At 45.1% G+C, this 20,745-nt stretch overlaps 1 protein-coding gene across 1 annotated transcript in view; it reads right to left on the bottom strand.

Moving 5' to 3' along the window:
- Positions 1 to 11,578: 11,578 nt before the first annotated feature.
- ambra1b (autophagy/beclin-1 regulator 1b) overlaps positions 11,579 to 20,745 on the bottom strand; it is a 25,535-nt gene continuing 16,368 nt past the window's right edge. Inside the window, 5 exon segments of the mRNA XM_063196445.1 lie at positions 11,579 to 12,557; positions 15,663 to 15,839; positions 16,407 to 16,603; positions 19,211 to 19,318; positions 19,598 to 19,737. Coding sequence (XP_063052515.1) covers positions 11,809 to 12,557; positions 15,663 to 15,839; positions 16,407 to 16,603; positions 19,211 to 19,318; positions 19,598 to 19,737 — 1,371 coding nt within the window. The 3' untranslated portion in view covers positions 11,579 to 11,808.

Below are 20,745 nucleotides of genomic sequence, written 5' to 3'. Positions count from 1 at the left end.
GACTTTGGACACTTTGGTTTATGTGTGGATACCCTCAACATATTACGAGGTAAGTGTGACGTTGTTTTGAGCTGTGCAAGACTTTAAAATGTTGTGTTTTTGAAATGTGTGTAACCGCCGAAAAACGATGCCCGCATCTTTCATATTGCATAGCTGATATGGCTAACGAGGCTAACGTGATATTATCAAACTTTCTCAAAACGCATCCTTTTGCCTTGAGTTTGCTCTAGAGTGACTGTATTTCATCCCAAACATGCAAAAATCAGGCAAACTTGTTCCAACTCCGGATAAATCCTTTAATAAGGACGCAGGAACCCAGAGTACCAGTGAATTGAAAAGATGTATGGAGAATCGGGATGATTGGAAGCAACGATGGAAGGCTCGTCTGAGGACGACCTAGAGAGATGCTATTGTCAGTGATGTCATCACGACATAACTTCCTGGTACGAGGCCTCAAGCGCAAGTGGAGGACGCAAGGTCGCATATTGGAACGTACCCTGTCTTGTTGATATGGCCTTCCCATATGGCGGGGCATCACGTCAACGCAAAGCCACAAGCACAGGTGGAGGACGGGAGTGAGGATATAGGAAAGAAGACTAGAACTCCTGTCCCGGTCTTGTCTATATGGCCTACCTGTTGACCTGTGCTACAAACTGCTACTGGGTCAGTACAATGGTTAGGGTTAGCTAGGGTGACCAGACGTCCGGTTTTCCCCGGACATGTCCTACTTTTGAGACCTAAAAAAATGTCCGGGGGGAATTTCAGAAATATCCGGGATTTTGTTGGACTGCCTGAAATATAGACCTAATTCATCTGCACTGTAATTTTTCACTCCGTTCCATTTGACTCCACTCCAGGTTTCTCTCTACCATTCACAAATTAGTCACGCCCTTCTCATCAAATCTAGCCACTTCGCACCATGTGTCCGAAAGAAGTAGCCTAGGGGACTAGCCAGTGCGCCCCATGTTTACAAGCGAAAGCGCATCTGTCCGCCGGTTCGACGGACTGCAATGCCGATAGAAACGCAAATGCACGTTCGCGGTGGAGTTGAAAAAAAAAATCCCGCGTGTGAAGCCAGGCAGGTATGAAGGCAATCTAACACAGGAGTATGCCTAGTAACACCACCAAATCCATCATTTAGGGAGGTACAAGTTTTGTTACACCTTGTCCCAAGACTTAGCCTAAAAATTCTTTCATGATCTGACATTTCCAAGTTATTTGCAAAAGCAATTTCTCGGAGCTAGAAGGACTCATTCCTGAGTTAAGAAATTAAGCTTCTTCTTCATCAGCTTTTTCTTCTGTCTATTGCCTTTGCAGTTATTGATAACGCTGTATGGGTTATCTTATTAATAGGTAAAACTCCAGTTCCTCTCTTAATGGCTGCAGTGCCCATTGCTAATCTCTGAGCACCATGCCACTACAAATAGCCTAATAATAAATAAATAATATCTAAATAGGCCTAATGGATGACAGTGGAGGGGTAAATTGTGAGGTGTCTTATAAACATAGCCTAATGCCTAAGCCTAAAGCCATATGTAGCCTAATAGAACTTCATTATTTATTCAGTTGAAAACCTCAAATGTTGTGTTTTTTATATTTAGTTTCCAATGTTATATAGCCTAATGCTGTTCATCTTTGTGGGGAATGGCTGAGATGGGCCTACATGATGGTGAATCTATTTTTTAAAAACCTAATGCAGAAATTAGAATAGGCCTATGAAATTGAGCTAAATTGTTATGCTGTTAAGCTACTCCAATATAGGTGTTAGGCCTACTATCTAGGATTGTAACAAAGGCACACTCTGCATCATATGATCACACAAATTATGTGATAGGCCTATAGGCGTAACTAAAGAGATTTTAATTGTCATTTATGGTAGACAAATGAATGTGCATGCCAAAAAGTTCGAGTGGCTTTTAAACCAAATTACCATTTTGGATGCGTTGATACTTTATTGGCCTACTATCATACCTCATACCCATATATACTTTCATACCTGTAGATACACAGATACACCGATGACATAGGCCTACACCGATGACACCGATGACCGATGACATACACCGATGACCAACCCCCCCCCCCAAAAAAAAAGTGTCCTCCTTTTTACAAATCCAAATCTGGTCACCCTAGGTTAGCGTTTTTTCTCAATTTTTTCCACGCAATTTCTGGTATCACACACAATTCTGGAAACATGTCACCCATTTCCCAACTCCCTTATCCAATGCCACTGAACTATAAGCACAGTTTCTTCTTTACACTCTCATTTCAGTTTTACAGTAGGCCTATTTCTCAATTGGTTTTGTACATTTCTCGAATCTCTCTCGCAATTTGCAAAACATAATATTCATTCTCAAAACAGCTGTAACAAATGGCAAAAAACCGTGGATGACCTGCAAAACCAAGTCTCTTGCTCAAAACCCAAGTTTTTGTGTCAATGAACGTATCAGTGCCAGCAGAATGGTTAGTCATTGTGTCAGTGTGGTCCGTGTATGGACAAGCTAGTCAAATCGCTTTGTCATGTTGTCAATTGAATAGTACACTCTTGAGGATCTTTTCTGAAGCAAAATGTTGTTTAGATTGGATGGGAAATGTTGTAAATTCGACTTTATATTACATTGATCAGATAAGATTGTCCTAGATATACATTTAGACTATGACTATTTATTGACAGGTTTTCTCACTGCAAAATAGGAAAAAAAGCAAACTCTGGTTGAGGTGTCAAAATGCGCCCTCTACCATCCCTTTTTACTTTTCTTGCAAGCCCATGTGAAAAAAAATCTAGAACTGTAAAGCAAAATAAATTTGAAACAATACACTGATACTGTATAAAGTGCACTTACTGTCTTGTGAAATTCTAGGGAAATATTGTAATTTTGCGTGGAGCGTAATTATAAAGGGCACATGAGGCATAGAGTAATATAATGCAGTACAGTGCCTATTGTTGTATTGTTTTCTCTATCCCTTCTATTGCCTTTGATTAGAGAGAGTCAATATTTACCTGTGAGCAATTTACCAATTCAGATCACATTTATATATACAAATCCAATGGAAATTATACAGTGCTTATCACATTATGACAGCTTGGTAAGTCATTTTGCATGTCAAGACTTAGGGCGTATTCACACCTACCACGTTTGGTCCGGACCAAAGGACCAAACGGACCAGGTTCGGACCTTTTGGGATGGTCTGAATACAAACCAGCGAATCCTGGTCCGGACCAAACAAGCGGACCGAGACCGAGCTGAAACCTTTTGGTGGTGTGAAAGCAGACCGGACCTAATCCCAGACTTTTTGCTTTTTTGTACCTCGGGAGCTTCCGTCGTTTTTCGAGATTAATGGGAAACAGAGTGTAAACAAAGCGACTCCACAACTTGTCATGTCCATGTCTGGTGTAAATTCGACAGAGTGGTTTGTTTGCAACAATATTAATATTAATAAAATAGCCTAAACTATCGCAATCGTGGGCGTAGGCTACATTATTGTAGGCTACGGTCATTCATATTTTCAATGAGGATGGCTTGTCACTGGAGCACAGGAAAGGAAAAAGAGACTGTTAATTTACCTATCACAGCATTTTAAATGTTGATTGGGGCAAATCCGAAAAGCATCTACTGAAGAAACGGAAGAAAACACTGTAGTCCGCACAGTATGGATTCTGATTATGATAGCAATAATTACGACGTTGGCACTTAGGCCTATCCCCCTGGCTTGCTAGCTGTGCGTTGGATGGATGTAGGCTAGTGGAATAGGCTACTTGAAGAAGTTGTGATGAAGACAACGAAGGTAATTCATTAATTTACCCGCTGTGGTGGCATGTTGGCAAGTTTGTATGATCCAAACGCTATGCCCGTGCTCATCAAGTTACTTTTTTCTTGATGGAGTGCGTGAAATATTGCTGCAAATGGTAGCCAGTATTCCAATACAAACGTATCCAAATGACAGTGGAGCGCACTGTTTATTTTCGAGAAGAAAGAATGGCGTGGTGCGTGGAATAAGCTCGCCAATGTTTCACATTGAGCCTGTTTTGCGTTGTTCCCAGACATCCCAAGTGTAAAACACTGATTGCAGGGAGGTGGTTATCCTAATATTGATGACTAAACCAACCAGCAATCTCGCCCGCACGCTATATGACATTATAAGAAAGAAAGAAAGAAACAGGGATAAAATGTGGCTATCCCAACTCGCGGGATCAATCAATTGGCTTTCAGGAAGACTCCCTTCATGTCATGAGCTTCAGATAGTCTGCGCTATATTTCGTGTGAGCGCTATGCCATAGGCTACATGCCGTGAACGTTTATTTTACATGCCACTGAACTCTTTGGATGCTTGTAGGCCTATTTGGACATAGCCTTAACTTGTTGCGCGTGTCGTTTCTGACCAATAGCTGAACGACCTCAGGGCGCGTGGCTTTCTTGTCGATTTTGGTCCGCTTACTGAAATGTAGGCCTACACAGTCTGAAAGCCAACCGCACCAAATTTTTAAGGGCGTATTCAGACCAGGAAAGTCCGATAGTTCACTTTGTTTGGTCCGAACCTAATTCTAAAAATTTGGTGCGGTTGGCTTTCAGACTGTGTACATTTCAGTAAGCGGACCAAAATCGACAAGAAAGCCACGCGCCCTGAGGTCGTTCAGCTATTGGTCAGAAACTACACGCGCAACAAGTTAAGGCTATGTCCAAATAGGCCTACAAGCATCCAAAGAGTTCAGCGGCATGTAAAATAAACGTTCACGGCATGTATGGCATAGCGCTCACACGAAATATAGCGCAGACTATCTGAAGCTCATGACATGAAGGGAGTCTTCCTGAAAGCCAATTGATTGATCCCGCGAGTTGGGATAGCCACATTTTATCCCTGTTTCTTTCTTTCTTTCTTATAATGTCATATAGCGTGCGGGCGAGATTGCTGGCTGGTTTAGTCATCAATATTAGGATAACCACCTCCCTGCAATCAGTGTTTTACACTTGGGATGTCTGGGAACAACGCAAAACAGGCTCAATGTGAAACATTGGCGAGCTTATTCCACGCACCACGCCATTCTTTCTTCTCGAAAATAAGCAGTGCGCTCCACTGTCATTTGGATACGTTTACAAACGTACAAGTATTGGAATATTGGCTACAATTTGCAGCAATATTTCACGCACTCCATCAAGAAAAAAGTAACATGACGAGCACGGGCATAGCGTTTGGATCATACAAACTTGCCAACATGCCACCACAGCGGGTAAATTAATGAATTACCTTCGTTGTCTTCATCACAACTTCTTCAAGTAGCCTATCCACTAGCCTACATCCATCCAACGCACAGCTAGCAAGCCAGGGGGGATAAGTGCGTCGTAATTATTGCTACCATTATCAGAATCCATACTGTGCGGACTACAGTGTTTTCTTCCGTTTCTTCACTTTTCGGATTTGCCCCAATCAACATTTAAAATGCTGTGATATGTAAATTAACAGTCTCTTTTTCCTTTCCCGTGCTCCACTGACAAGCCATCCTCATTGAAAATATGAATGACCGTAGCCTACAATAATGTAGCCTACGCCCACGATTGCGATAGTTTAGGCTATTATTTTATTAATATTAGGCTAATATTGTTGCAAACAAACCACTCTGTCGAATTTACACCAAAGACATGGACATGACAAGTTGTGGAGTCGCTTTGTTTACACTCTGTTTCCCATTAATCTCGAAAAACGACGGAAGCTCCCGAGGTACAAAAAAGCAAAAAGTCTGGGATTAGGTCCGGTCTGCTTTCACACCTCCAAAAGGTCCGCACCAGGGTTCGTTTGATCCGGACCGAGTCCGACCTTTCAGCTCGGTCTCGGTCCGCTTGTTTGGTCCGGACCAGGATTCGCTGGTTTGTATTCAGACCATCCCAAAAGGTCCGAACCTGGTCCGTTTGGTCCTTTGGTCCGGACCAAACGTGGTAGGTGTGAATACGCCCTAGGGCCTGAATGTTTTGGGGGGTGAGATAGTTTTGTGTATTCAGTGACAATGCTTTTTGAGTGATATGACAAAAGCAATTGATAATGTACGAAAAAGCTGAGAATTGTACACAATCATCTGCATGGTGATGAAAGCATTTGCTAAATGCTGAAAACTATGAGAAACGTATTTTACCATGTGCACAGATAACAGCAGGAAATCACAATTGAACAAGAAGTTCTGAGAATGATTATTCTGTTGTGAGAAATGTACAAAACCAATTGAGAAATACTGTAAAACACACTCTTTTCAGGACACTACACACAATTCTCTGGATTAGGCACAATTTTCATGAAGAATATCATTGGTTTTCTTCATGGTCTGATGGAACACACTGTCATTCAAAATACTAAAATAAAAAAAAAATGATCTAAAATAAATTGCCATACTATGTGTACTTCCTCATCACATGGGCAAACTCCTTTCATACATGTTTACAATCAGCAATCATCACCCCAAAAGGACAGTTTTTGAATGCTAAAATATCTAATACAAGAAATCACTTTGTGTAGTTACCCAATGTTTTACAGTATTTTCGTTTTTTTCAGTGTCAGAAAAATATGAAAAAGATATATTTTTTGCCATACATCTGTGTGGTCTGAGTCTAAAAACAATAGGCCTATTTCAGTATATTACAACAGAAAGATACCCTCCTCAGCAAGTGGAACACTGAACAAAATATGGTCTACTGTGCCTCATGATGAGTATCGTGTTTACCATACGCACATTAGTGTTCAAATGGTTCACATGAGGGTGAATTAAAATGATGCTTGCGTTTGTATTTTGAGAACAGAACGGCCTTCTTAGAGGAGAGTACATTGTTTTGAGACAAGTCGTTCCATTTTTCAGGAGAAGTGAGGGGTTTTGCCCGTTGTGTGTGAGTTTTTGGATTTGTGTGTGGAGACATGATTCCAGAAATTGTTTGTAAACAATCAAGGAAAACTGTAATGTCCTCACTGTCAAGCAACCCAGTTTGCCAGAACACCAGACCTGGTGGTATGTAAGCTGAGCAGCTGCTTATGGACCCTGCACCACCAAAATCAGTTGGAATGGCCACCGACTAAAATACTTGCACTCAGAGTAGAGACCTCCACCAAGGAAGCTGTTTGATAGAACATTTGACTGTTACACTCTATTTTTTTTTCAAGTCTCTGTCCTGTTTTTGTGGAGTTAGAAACTAGAATTTCAAAATTCGCCCTGTCCGGCAATGGTCTCAATCTTTAAAAAAAAATCTACCACCAAAATGTAATCACTTGTTTCTTTGAGTGTTCCACAAAATATAATCAAAATCTGTTCATAACTTTTTCAGTTATCCTGCTGACAGACAGACAAACAGACGGACACACAGACAGACAAACAAACACGACCGAAAACATAACTTCCTTGGCGGAGGGAAAAAGCACAATATGATATATTGTACATGCCTTGTGCTTATGAAATGTATTTCTGCACAATGCAGTGTGCATTGTTTTGCTTGCAAAATACTGCACTCATTGCCTTCATCCTATTGTACAACAGTTTATTTTCTGATTAGGTCTTTCTCTGCATTTTAGTACAGTATGTGCATCAAAACTATCAGCCTCACCTACAGTTCCTATGGGCATTTCGATTTGGAAAATTAAAAAAATTACAGTATGCTGCTATACAGAAAGTGGGAAAATGAAGGTGTGATAAAATAACAGAAAACGTTGTATTGTATGTGATACAATAAGGATGTGTTACTGGAGACAAGTCTTAAAGGCCAACTTCCGATAAAACTCAGTTTTACTCACTCCTTTCGAAGATCGGACGGTCACCCCAAGTTAAACTCACTTGCAAGGCTCTCATAGCGGTGCGTCAACTCTCCTGGCTGTGTTTCCCGGTGTTTCCCAATTTACATCAATAATGCAGAGAAACGAGCGAATCACGAAAGCCTTTCTGTGTTTCGTCACGTCGAAAGAAGGCGTTGCCCACAAAGGTTTATATCGACCCATTTATCTAAAAACATGTCGAGTAATTTTTTTCTGCTTGTTTTCAAAACAAGCAACGTCTGGTGGTCCGAAACATAGCTTAGCTTAGCTATCAGCTGGTTGCTACTCTCAGGTACACACACAGCACAAAGCCTCATACATAAAGCCTGCTCACTCCGGTTGCTCCGTGCCTACAGCTCGCCTAGGGGTCGCTGTCGAAAGAGCACAGCCCTGAATGGAGCCTGCAAGCCTCCGTTGGCGCCCCTATAGTGCAGTACCATCCGGAGAAGTGGCGACTCTGTTTCCCATTACATTCTCTCCCAAGGCTGGAGGACTGAGCCAATCAGAGACGCGTTTCTTTGAGAGCAGGAGGAGTGAGCCAATCAGAGACGCATTTCCACGAGAAACACGGAACACTCTCTCGTTTCTCCACAAGCCACCTTGCCAGCTGGCAAAAACGTCTTGAAACAAAGCAACCAGAACGTTTTTTAAAACAGGACCAACGCGTAACACATTCAATAACAATTGGGAACACGGCAATATTAATTAAATTACGTTGAGAGGCGATCTTTAAGATCAATCTTTTCACTTTTTATTGACTTGAAAAGGGGACTGGCAGTAGCCTGGTAAACCAGCCTGCAGTCAGTTTCTTTCACTTTGCTTTACAGAGGACCAGCAGGCCAAGACTGACTGCATTACCAGAGCAGTTTATTGACAAACACCCGACTGTTGTGTGGCACATGAACATAGCCGTGCATGCAGAGTTGACCGTTGACACAAAGTGCTTCGTTCGGACTTAAAATAACATCAAGAGATTTTAACAAGTGGTGCAACTTGACTTTTATTACCAGAACGTTGATGTGATGTGACGTGATTAAGACAGCCATCCAAAAACAACATAAATGAAATGCACTGCAGCCCTCAGCCACTAGGGGCTTTTGTTGACCTCTCTTTTTTCAATTTAAATGCACAGCAACTGAAATCTCTTTTTAACAGCTGGACATCTGTGGATCTTTGGTGGAACATTGCACTAGGCAAAACCTTCCCCAGATCGCCATCTTGGCCATCACTGTCAGTGGCCACACAGCAAATCTCTCTCTCTCTCTCTCTCTCCCTCACACGCACATCAAACACCCTTTCATGCGCACACACACAGCACACACTGGCTAACATACTGTACAACAGGCCACTGCTGCAGAGACTACAGATGGCAGGGAAGGCTAAATGCCAGAGAGCAACCACTATGAACCTTAGGAATTGAAGTGTCCCATCCCATCGCAGCCCAGTATAGCGTGTCTGCTTCTGGTTACTGCTGAGTTCTTGTAGTGGCATTGCTGTGCTGAGACACAGCTGTGAGGGGGGTGGCTCTGGTGGAGTGGCCAGTTCAGTCTTGGTTTGCGCAGAAGAAGCACGCCACCAGTTTCAAGTCCAGCTGCTGCAACAGAGTGTGTGCGTGTGTTACAAGTCCACCCCTTGAGTTGACTCTTGACCACCCCCCCGCCACCAGCTTTATCAGGTCACAAGACCCCCACATGACTTCCCCGCTCCGCTGTGATTCCTGGAGGGGGTGGCTGTGTGTGTGTGTGTGTGTGTGTGTTTTTTTGGGGTAGGGATATCATGATTCTTAAGGCAGACAGTCATTTTAAGATAAGAAGAAGAGATAGAAGAAGAGAAGATGCACTGAAGTGGCTGTTGAAGGCAATTTCCAGAAACTCCGAAAGTCATATCATGCCGTGTCGTGTCTCGTCATCACCGAGCGGTATGGTACAGTACAGTGGGGGATGACGGATCGGTGACACTGACACGTCGCGTCACCGTGCTGTGCGGTAGCGGATGTGTGTGTCTCCCACGTGTGTCCCTCGCCCGTGCCAGCCACTGGCCACAGTCTCAGAGGCGTTCGGTGGGATACAAAGACAACCAGGTGATGGATGGATGAGCTGAAGACAGTTTTGCAAATAAAGAAAAGCTTTTCTTTCTTTCTTTTGTTTTTAAGTATAAACTTAAGAGGAGAGGGAGCGAGAGAGAGAGAGAGAGAGAGAGAGAGAGAGAGAGAGAGAGCACACAAGAGCAGGCTGTGGTGGCGTTGGTGTTGTATGCAGTACTGAGTAACTCAGGGTTGATCTCGCTGGGGGATTCCTTTACAGACAGTAAAACAGTAAAACAACAAACAAAAAAAAGCTTCAAAAACAAAAGACATCTGCACTGGAGTGCGGAGAGGAGCAGCGAGTAGACTGAAAACATCCCTGCTCTGCTCCCTCACACAAACAGGCTTACATACACAAACACACACTCTCTCACACAGGCTTACTTACATCGGCCCAACCTTCAGTGAGTCTCTGAAAGACACACGTGTTGACCCTCACACACTTTCTCTTGACTTATAGAACCAGTGCGCAGGCAGGCACACATACAAACACACACACACACACACACACACACACGCGCACACAAAGACACACGGAGGCTCTTCAGCAGTGCTTCTCCATGAGCATGCCCTGGCACAGGAATCAGCAGCAGGCCTACAGGCACCAGTTGGGTGCCACTACCTCACACACACGCACGCACGCAACGCAACGCAACCGCACATGAACTCACGCAAGCACGCACAGCACCAGTTGGCGCCTCTACCTCACACACAAATAGACATTACACACACTCACGCATGCACACTCTGGGCTGAAATGGGCTTTTTCAAGTAAAAATAGCTCCAGCCCACAGCCTGAGCCGAGAGAAGCATAGGTCCTTAAAATTCACACGCTACTGCACAGTTACTGCAAAAGAACCTTTCACACATACAAACACACTTACTGCAAAGAGAAAACACACGCACATACTTGCTCAATGTACAGTATGCATGTTTCCATGTTCGTGTGTGTGTGCGCTTTAGTGAAGGACCCTGTGTCTTGCCCCCGCCAACCCTCCCTCCACCCTCCTGGGTTTGGTTTGGCCTCGTCCTTCACTAATCGTCCGTCATTTTCTGATCTCTGTTGACTGCACTCCGTTCAGTTCAGTTCAGTTCAGTTCAGTTCAGTTCGGGCCAAACCAGGAGAGGGGAGACACACACACACACACGCACACACACCACACCACAACACAATACAATACAACACGCACCGGGAGGGATTTCAGGAAAGAGCCACCTTTTCTATACTTAAAAAAAAAAAAAAAAAAAAAAAAACCACACATCAACACACTTTTGCTGTCTCAGCTAGCTCACAGCAGCCAGTGGAGTCGAGAAGAGGGGGAGGGAGGGAGAGAAGGGTTTAAGCAGTTAAAAACCTAAATGGCACCACACAGACCAGACCAAAGCTGACAAGTGCGCGCGCACACGCACGCGCACACACGCGTGCGCGCACACGCACGCGCACACACGCGTGCGCGCACACACACACACACACACACACACAACAGTCACACCAGGGTGCATATTGGGATGCACGGGGTGAGGAGAGGGGTGAGTTCTTCAAGAAAATAAGTGGATCCTCGTTGACCCTGTTGCCATGGGTAATGCAGCGGTTCTGTCCAAGGACTCAGAGGGCCAACCCCCCCAACTCTCTGTACAACTGCAGGTGGGGCACATGGGGGAAGGAAGAGGAAAGATGTGGGGACAGGGTTGTGTTTTTTTTTTATTCACGATGACTCGCACACTCATAGGAGACTGAGGGCTCCCCTCAACCCACAAGTGCCACTATCTGGGGTTCCTCTAGGGCCAGCAAACACCCCCCCTCCCCCCGGTACTGCAGTAAGTCCCATCCCTGCTATCAGCTGATAGGCCCGAGGGGCTGGGTTGGTTGGTGTGAGGGGTAGGGTGTCTGCTGTCCTGGTTGGCAGGGTAAGGATAGGAGGGGGGCGGGGGGAGGTGGGGGCAGTCTATCTACTGTACTGGCCTCCAGCACCACTAGTGTTGTTGTTGTTGTTGGAGCTGAACATGTGGTGTGGCGGCAGGGCTACCTCTTCCTCTTCCTCCTCCTCATCATCTTCGTCATCCTCCATGTTGCGCTCTTCAAACACCTCCTCCATGTCCGCTGGCTCCACCACCACGCTCTGGCCCAACATCAATGGCCGCCCGGAGGAGGGCAGGGAGGGGGTGGCGCCAGACAGAGAGGGGTGGGCGTGGGCGTGGGCGTGGGCAGGAGGAAGGGCACGCTGCAGCAGCTGGATGCGGGTTTGGGAGGGAGGTGGGAGCGGAGCAGCTGAGAGAAGATGAGAGGCCGATGGAGAACCAGCAGCAGAGGAACTAGAACTGGAACCGGCAGCGGCAGCGGCAGCAGCAGCAGCGGCGGCGGCACTATTGGCCCCGGCGCCGGTCTGCGAGCCGCGGTGTATGCGGTGGCTGACGATGATGTCGTTGCCAAAGCCACCCATGGAGGCCATGGTGGTGCTCTGCTCGCGCTGCACCACGGCCGTCATGCCACCCTCCGCCATCAGACGCCGCAGCCGCGCCAACGCGTCCTCGCCCGACCCCCCGCCACTCCCGCCCGGAGTCTGAGATTCCCCTGTGGCCCGCGACGGCCCGAACTCGGCCGATGGGGATGTGGACGTTCCTGCTGTGCTGCCGTCCTGCGCTGCACTGCCAGCAGTCCCTCCTGCACCCACAGAGTCTTCAGACGCCGCCACACCTGAGAGCAACAGGTAACAATCATGACATGATGATGAACACCAACACCACACAACAGGGATTCTTTTATTTAAGGTGCAGGACACAGGACACAGTCGTGCTCAGGGATGAAAGAAATCACACCCTGTTGCCGATGCAGGTTACAGGTTTAAAGTGAAATAACTCAAGTTTCGGCCTTTTTGAAAGACTTGAGAAAGGCGGCACAGGACAAAATGTTTGTTTGTTTCAAATCAACCTGGCATCGGCGAGAGAGTCCAGTTTCTTTCATCCTTGAGAGAACACAATCATAACACAGCAACAAACATCCGCACGTCATCAACGTACACCAATGACGTAAATTCAGAGGACGCCATACGTTGGATTCATAAGTAAAGCAACCGCTGGGTGGGGGACACAACATATTTTTTGGGCGGAACAAGGAATTAGAGCGCCATTCACACCATCTCTATGGCAAACTTGAAACAACCCATCTCCTTAATTCCGTCCGTTTCAAATAGGGCTGTGCAATATATCGAATTTATATCGTGATATCAATATTGCTGTCAAATAATATTAAATTTCATAATATCGAGTTTGTCTACACTGCCTAAAGGTAGGTTACGCAAAACACAATACATTCCCCTCCACTTGAGCCATTGCAAGCACAGAGCAGACTAGCTATCCAACACTCATGCAGAACACCACTGTTTGTTTCTCTATGGCACTCCACCAGAGACGGTCTTATACGAGACGAATCACTCATGAAACCTTCCATAGGAATGAACGAGAGCATTTGGCTACGCGAACATGGCGTTTGCCGGCGTCACTCCCACCTGTCCGGTAACGAGAGCCAATTGCTTGCTGAGCTGCGCTGTCACTTATCCAATCGTATCGACGCCTCGACGCAAGTGCAAACGCAAACCTTTACGACTGCTCGTACCTAATCGGTTTGTTTCCTGGCGGCCATGTGGTTTGTTTGCCGTCCGTGGGAAACTTCATTGTGAATTGGGCAGAGAGCGCAACTCGACCATTAATCACCTTACTGCGCCCATCCAAAATGCAGGTGCAAGACAAAGGGACAGATATAATCACGGAAACAAAAGCGACCGCGTGCATAGGCTACATTTGCACACCCGTTGTGGTTGTTCTTATATTTTTCACCGTTGGTCATAGCTATTAGGCCTATCAGTTAAGGCAACAACATGATATCACAGTTTAAAACACCAATTTTGAGGCAGGCTAGCCTACATCATTAATTTATTCAATAGCCTATTTTTTTTATTACTGATGAGCAGGGACGACCATTGTGCTTACTGCTTTGGCTATCAGAAAATAAATCCAGTGTCTTTTCTGTACTATGACCGGAGAATGCATGGATGCCCGTTTGACAGCCGGCTGGAAGAGGTGAAGTCCACGCAACTTGCTCCCACCTGCCGCAAAACAGAACGTTGTCGTGGAATGTGGCGCATGCGCAGATCAAAAATAGCATAAAGAAAAACGCTGTTTTAAAGTGTTACTTTCATGTTTCGGTCATTCTAAGACTGCCATTAAACCCAGTTTTTCATTGTGATTCCAGCCATATGAGTTGTGTATCGCTGTGTTGTCCCACTGTCACACAACATTATTCCCCCCATTCATTCTTATATACCCCATCACTGACTAATCTCAAATAGTCAGTTTGAGGCGTAGCCAAGATGGCCGCCGAGTAATGGGACTTATGGGAACAGACTTTGACTCTACTCAGGGGGTGTTCACTCACGGAACTAGCTACTAGCCACAACTGGCAAACCCTAACCACGGGACAGTGCAAAATGAATGGGTGTCAATGGAGTTTTTTACCATTATAATTTTTGTGATTTTTTATAATTTTTTGTCCTGAAATATTAATATTAAGTTCGAAGCTAGAAATAATAAGACCCCATTTGAGTAGCGTTTCGATTATTTTGCGCCACTAGATTATTATATACTGGGTCACAAAGCTCAATTTTTATGGGGCCAAACCCATAAACATTAGCACGATGCTAGCGAGTACAGGTTGAAATCTTCTAACCAGCTGTAAAACTACACACCTGAACGATTTGTCAATACAGCCTATTGTTAAACAACAGTCATAGTGCTTACCAGGAATGTTTTGTTGATAATATTTGTGACTGGAAATGGCAGTAGCAATGTATTTAGCATGGGTTCCCCTTTCCATTCCATACATTTTCCCACATGAAGGACTGGCCTACGCTCGTTACTGCAGAATGCATGCAAAGCTAACTGGCTACAATGGGAACCAATGAGACTGAGCCTTCTCCCCTGTGTTCTAATTTCTCTGATTCCACTCACACTGCTGAAGGGAGGGAAGATTGTGAATTGTTTAGCACAATTATTTGTCCTTAAAAGAAATATATTCTAAAAATATCAATATTGACTGAAATTATTAATTATTTTCTCATAATCGAGCAGCAAACAATCCATTTGGGGGGGCTGAACCATTATTTTAGAGAGTTATCAATTTGTTTAAATGACCAATGAGGATTGTTAGTTGCTTTGATATAGAGTTAGCATTATTTTGATTTACTGTCAACACTATGCAATTGTCGTCCTATATCAGCAGAGACCGTCTACTGTTAGGGCTAAAAACACATTTTTCATCAGCACTTGTTCTCAGCTTTGCTAAAGGTACAAATCCGGAAATTTAGGGCGGAAGAATCCTCGCAGATCAATTGTGGATGCTTCAAAACCGTTGAATGGAATACAATAGAAGTCCGCTGTCCATATACTATATAGGTCAGTGTACTGCACACTCTGTACATTATGTACCTCTAATTATACTAAAATGTCTTTCCTCAATCAGCATTCCTACATGAGTAATGACAAGTCTAATCTAATGTAATCTAAACTAGAAACACCATCAGACAGAAAGCATTTTTCAGAAAATGTTTTACTACCAATTATTGAGTAAAATGATTTTTAAATTTAATTTTATTTAACCTTTATTTTACCAGAAAAATAGACCCGTTAAGATTAAAAATGTCTTGCAAGCGCGTCCTGGCCAAGTGGCAGCACAGTTGGCGTTAAAATAAAATAAAATAACTAACAAATCAGTGTTAAAATGAGTAAATGATGCAATTGCTGTTACCGTGGCTACCGCTGCCTGGGTTACTGGTCTGTGCGCTGCTGTCCTGCGAGGCCGGTGGCTGCTGTGTACGGTAGAGGTCAAGGGTCATATAAGATGCCACCTCCGCACCACCAATACTACTGCTGGGCGATGAGGATGATGGAGGAACACTCTGGGTCTGGATCTCCACACTCTCCACTGCGGACACAACAAAACAATCAAATCAAATCAATACCTGAGCGAGCCTGATGGCGCTCGCAAAACGCATTGTTCGCTATAAATAAACGAGCATAAAGTCAAGAAAGTGTGCGGTAGACTTCTTTCTTTTGAAGTATTGAACACTCCTGCGTTTACCAGCACCTAGGAGCTGTGCATGGAACTTTGAACTGTTGAACAACAAAACAGGTGTTGCAACTCAACATGTCTAACTAAACAAAACTAGATCCGTATCAAATAAGGGGAATGTGTACATGCAACATAAATGGAACATGGTTATGTGCAAATCTCGACTCATTTAAAACCAGCCGCCCCACTCTGAGGTCAGGACCTTTGTCGACTGTTCTGCTTACTCTGGTCTGAGGCAATGGCTATATTTAGAATAACATTCCCTGGTTGGAATAGCAAATCAGAGACACCAACTCAAATATCAAGACAGGATATCGAGGATATCGAGATTTCTGATCAGTGATTGCGACCAGGAGGAAAATGTGTTTTTTTTTTCCAATTGCGAAAACAGTGTTTTGGTGTGAGATGGCGGGTACTTACCCTGCACGGCTCGGCTGGTGCTGGGCTGGGCAGGGTCACGGTCCGTCTGGGTCTGGGCGTTCTGCAGTGAGGGCGTGGCGGTCTGCGTGCCCTGCGAGGTCACCGAGGTGGTGACGGTGGCCGGGTGACGCGGCTGCAGGCCGATGGCATCCATTAAGCCCATGTCCCTGTCCAGCCGCAGGATTGCCCTGCTGGACCTACAACAGACAGACACAAACACTTAGCCACATACATACACAATGTAAAGCGGAAACAACAATTCGGCCCAATAGTGTCGGGACAGCCTCAGAAGGGCTCTGCTGGACCTGATCAGAATAATGTATATAATAAACAGCACAGCAAAAACACAGATTCGTTTCTACACCGTGTCCCAAAAGTTTGTGCACCCCAATGGGCAACATTGTTGTCTGTTCATCTCCAAAACGGGTTGCACCTGTTCAGCCAGGTGTTGTGAGGTTGTTTAATTAGTTCATCTGTTTGTGATTGGCCTATAAATTTCTTGGTTGACCATGAAGCATGTCACTGAGAGAACCTTTTTGGTAGTGTTGCCACGATGACAAAACAAAAATCTGGAAAAGCTGCACTTTCACAATCTCAAGTCCGTGCTCAAGCCATTGCTTTGCGCAGGGCAGGGAAAACTTGCAGGGAGGTAGCTCAGGACCTTGGCAGAAGCATAAGATGGGTGAAGAAGTGGTGGCAGAGATACCAGAGCTGTGGCTCCCTTGAAGACATGCCTCGTGCAGGTCGCCCCTCAGTTCTGAGTTCAAGGGCCAAGGACCTCATTCGCAAGGCCAAGGGAAAGAGACACCAATCCTGCCGCAGACTCAGTCGAAGACTGAAGAATCTTGGGGAAGCAGTCTCTAAGAACACCATCCATCGTTTTCTGACTGAGAAACTGGGTCTGAGAGCATTCAAAAGACAGCGCATTCCTCACCTTACCAAACTGCAAAAGGAGAAGCGACTTGCTTTTGCGAAGAGGTATCTTAAAATGACCCCAAGAGAATGGGAAAATTGGGTTTTCTCTGATGAGTGCCCTCTCTACTTATTTCCAACTCCTAATAGTCAAAATGACCGCATTTATACTGACAATCGAATTAAAGTGCCACCTTCTGAACAGGTCAAGTTCAGCGCCCATGTGATGGTTTGGGGGACAATGTCATCTTCAGGGCTGTCAGAATTGCATGTTGTACCCCAGGGCACCACCATCAATGCTGAGTATTATGTTAAGAGCATTCTCCAGCCAGTGCTACTTCCTATTCTCACCAGAAAGAAGAAATCAGGCCCTGTCACAGGTAGGAAGATGTTCAACAGGCGTTCGGAAATGGTCTTCGTGCAAGATGGTGCCCCTGCACACACTGCTAAAACAACTCAGCAGTGGTGTTCTGAGCAGCTTCCTGGCTTTCTGAGCAAAGTGGAATGGCCACCCAACTCCCCGGACCTCAACCCGATTGAGAACTGCTGGGGTATCCTGAACAGTCGGGTCTTCCACAGCCCACCTCCTACCACCATGAAGCAGCTCACTGCGAGGGCTGTGCGGGAGTGGGGCAACATTGAGCCTTCCATTCTGAAGAACTTAGTGCATTCTATGCCCGACAGGCTGAAGGCAGTAATTAAGATGCGGGGGACACACTGGCTTTTGAATAAATGCATTTTGTTGAATATTCACAATCTGAGTTGACTTTTTCTGTGGTGCACGAACTTATGGGACACGGTGTATAAGCAACCCAGCTCATACATAATGTTGAGTGTAAACAACGCCTACTAGGCCTATGTGCCAGTCCAGCCACAGGACAGCCCTGCTGGACCTTATCAAAGAAATGCAAACCATAAACAGCATTGCAGACACACACAAACAGTTACGTTTAAACAACAATGGTGTAAACACACCGCTTACGTTTAAACAACAATGGTGTCCTTTAGTTTAAACCAACGTCTCTGTCCAGCCTCAGACAGCGAGGCACTGGCCCCCGACACAAACTAATAGCAGACAGAGCTGTCTCTATACTGCCCCAAGCCAAACACACAATTGCATCAGACACATACAGAATGTGAACACTACTAGCCCTAGGGCTGCATGATTAAGGAAAAAATCATAATCACGGTTATTTTGGTCAAAATCGTAATCACGATTATTAATCACGATTATTGATTTTTTACAGATTTTTTTGAAAATTATAACAAGATGAAATATATCCAAGAATTAATTATATCCGGGATGAGCAAAATAAAATGAATTGTAATAATTAAGTAAAGGCAATAAAAAGAAACTAAGGTGGACAGATTTCTGGACAGAAACAACAGCCTGTCAGTATGTTCTGGCTTCAAGGACGCTCTCAAAGGTAGATCACTAATGCCACTATTAAATCACCATCGAAATCACAACTAGCCCACAAATAGAAAGCATTGCAGGTTTACAAACAACACTTTCCCAGACAGTTAACAAAACATACACACAGCTGTCTTGTACAAAAGTAAACAAGCCTGTGTGAGACACAACATAAACAGTAAACATGACCAGGTGGGGGTGGGGGATACCAAAAGGTTGACCTACTCGGAGTAGCATAGAGGTAGATCCTTGCAGGGGGCTTCTCAAAGCAAGCAAGCAACATGGCCCTTCTTTTAATGGGTAATGGCTTTTTATTTCTTTTACCACGTCTCTTCTACCTACTTAGTATACTTTATCAACTAGAATAGATAATATCTACTATACATATACCATTTATCAACTATCAATACCTAAAAGGACCTATCCCGCCCTGTAATCAGAAGAGTATCCAAGACAAACAATATCTAAATGGACCTACCCCGGCCTGTCAGCTGGCCGTCCTCTGCTGGTCCCTGGAGTGTTGTTGAGGGAAAACGCAGAATCCGACACCTGCTCGGCTGGTCCTTCCCCATCACTGCGGTAGTCCCTACACGCACGCACGCACGCACAAACACGCACACACACGATTTATTGCATTGTTATTGACTATTATGGTGGAGAATGTGGCATGATGGACCACTACAGTGGATGGGACTCAATTGACCCCATTTTTGAATGGTGAATGTGACCTTGGCAATGGCAAAGAGAGCAAGAGAGGGGGTGTGTGAACGAGAGAGAGAGAGAGAGAGAGAGAGAGAGGGAGTGTGTGAACGAGAGAGAGAGAGAGAGAGAGAGAGAGAGAGAGAGGGGAGGAAGAGAGGCTTACACAGGTCGGCAGATGACGAGGTCTCCCTTGTTGGTACCGTATGCCAGGCCCATGCCCGGCTCAGGCAGCCAGCGGGCAGAGTTGATGCTGACGTGCCGCCGCTGGTCAGGACCCATGGGGTACACCACGTTGAACGCCATCTAGAGGACACGCGCATAACTACGGTCATCATCTCAGAAATACATGGGGTACACCACATTAAAGGACACACACACACACACACACACACACACACACACACACACACACACACACACACACACACACACACACACACACACACACACACACACACACACACACAGTTAGCATCTCACTTTTTGACTGCTCTGAGAGCTGTGTGTGTGTATGTGCGTGTGTGTGTGTGCGCGCGTGTGTGAGAGAGAGAGTGTGTGACAGATCTGCCTTTGGCTAAATAATATGTACATTTCTATGTGCAATGCCTTATGTTTTGTGTATTTATAGACGTATGCTACTCGACACCTCCATTTCCCTTGAGATTGATAAATAATTATACTCTAATCTACTCCAAACAATGAAAGCGAAGAAAGTGAAAGCCCATTGGTAAACTCCAACTCCCATTGTCATTGTGACACACAGCACTCCACAGCACACAAGTGAACACTGCACACAACGAAATTGCATTTATGCCTCACCCTTGCAAGGGGGCAGCCCTCAGTGGCGCCCCATGGGGAGCAGTGCGGTGGGACGGTACCATGCTCAGGGTACCTCAGTCATGACTAATATATACATTCAAAACTCAGCAGCTAGATTACTTACACACACCAGACCCTGGCATCACATTACCCCTATCCTCTATCAATTACACTGGCTTCCTATCCATTCACGTATCCATTTCAAAATTCTCCTCCTCGTATACAAGGCCCAGCACAACCTTGCACCCTCCTACATCACAAGTCTCCTCACCCCATACAATCCCACCCGCACACTACGCTCCACTGACTCACTCCTCCTTACAGTTCCCTCCACACACTTGCGCACCATGGGCGACAGGGCATTTAGTGTTGTTGGCCCCAAACTCTGGAATGCTCTCCCACTCTCACAGTGTTCTACACTGTCCACTTTCAAAACTCAGCTGAAGACACACCTTTTCACTTCTACTTTTAAATTTCACATTGGCACTTCCA

The sequence above is a fragment of the Engraulis encrasicolus genome, chromosome 4 (assembly GCF_034702125.1).
Source record: "Engraulis encrasicolus isolate BLACKSEA-1 chromosome 4, IST_EnEncr_1.0, whole genome shotgun sequence".
Lineage (NCBI taxonomy): Eukaryota > Metazoa > Chordata > Actinopteri > Clupeiformes > Engraulidae > Engraulis > Engraulis encrasicolus.
The sequence above is the reverse complement of the archived record's forward strand: the minus strand, read 5'-3'. Positions and strand labels throughout refer to the sequence as shown.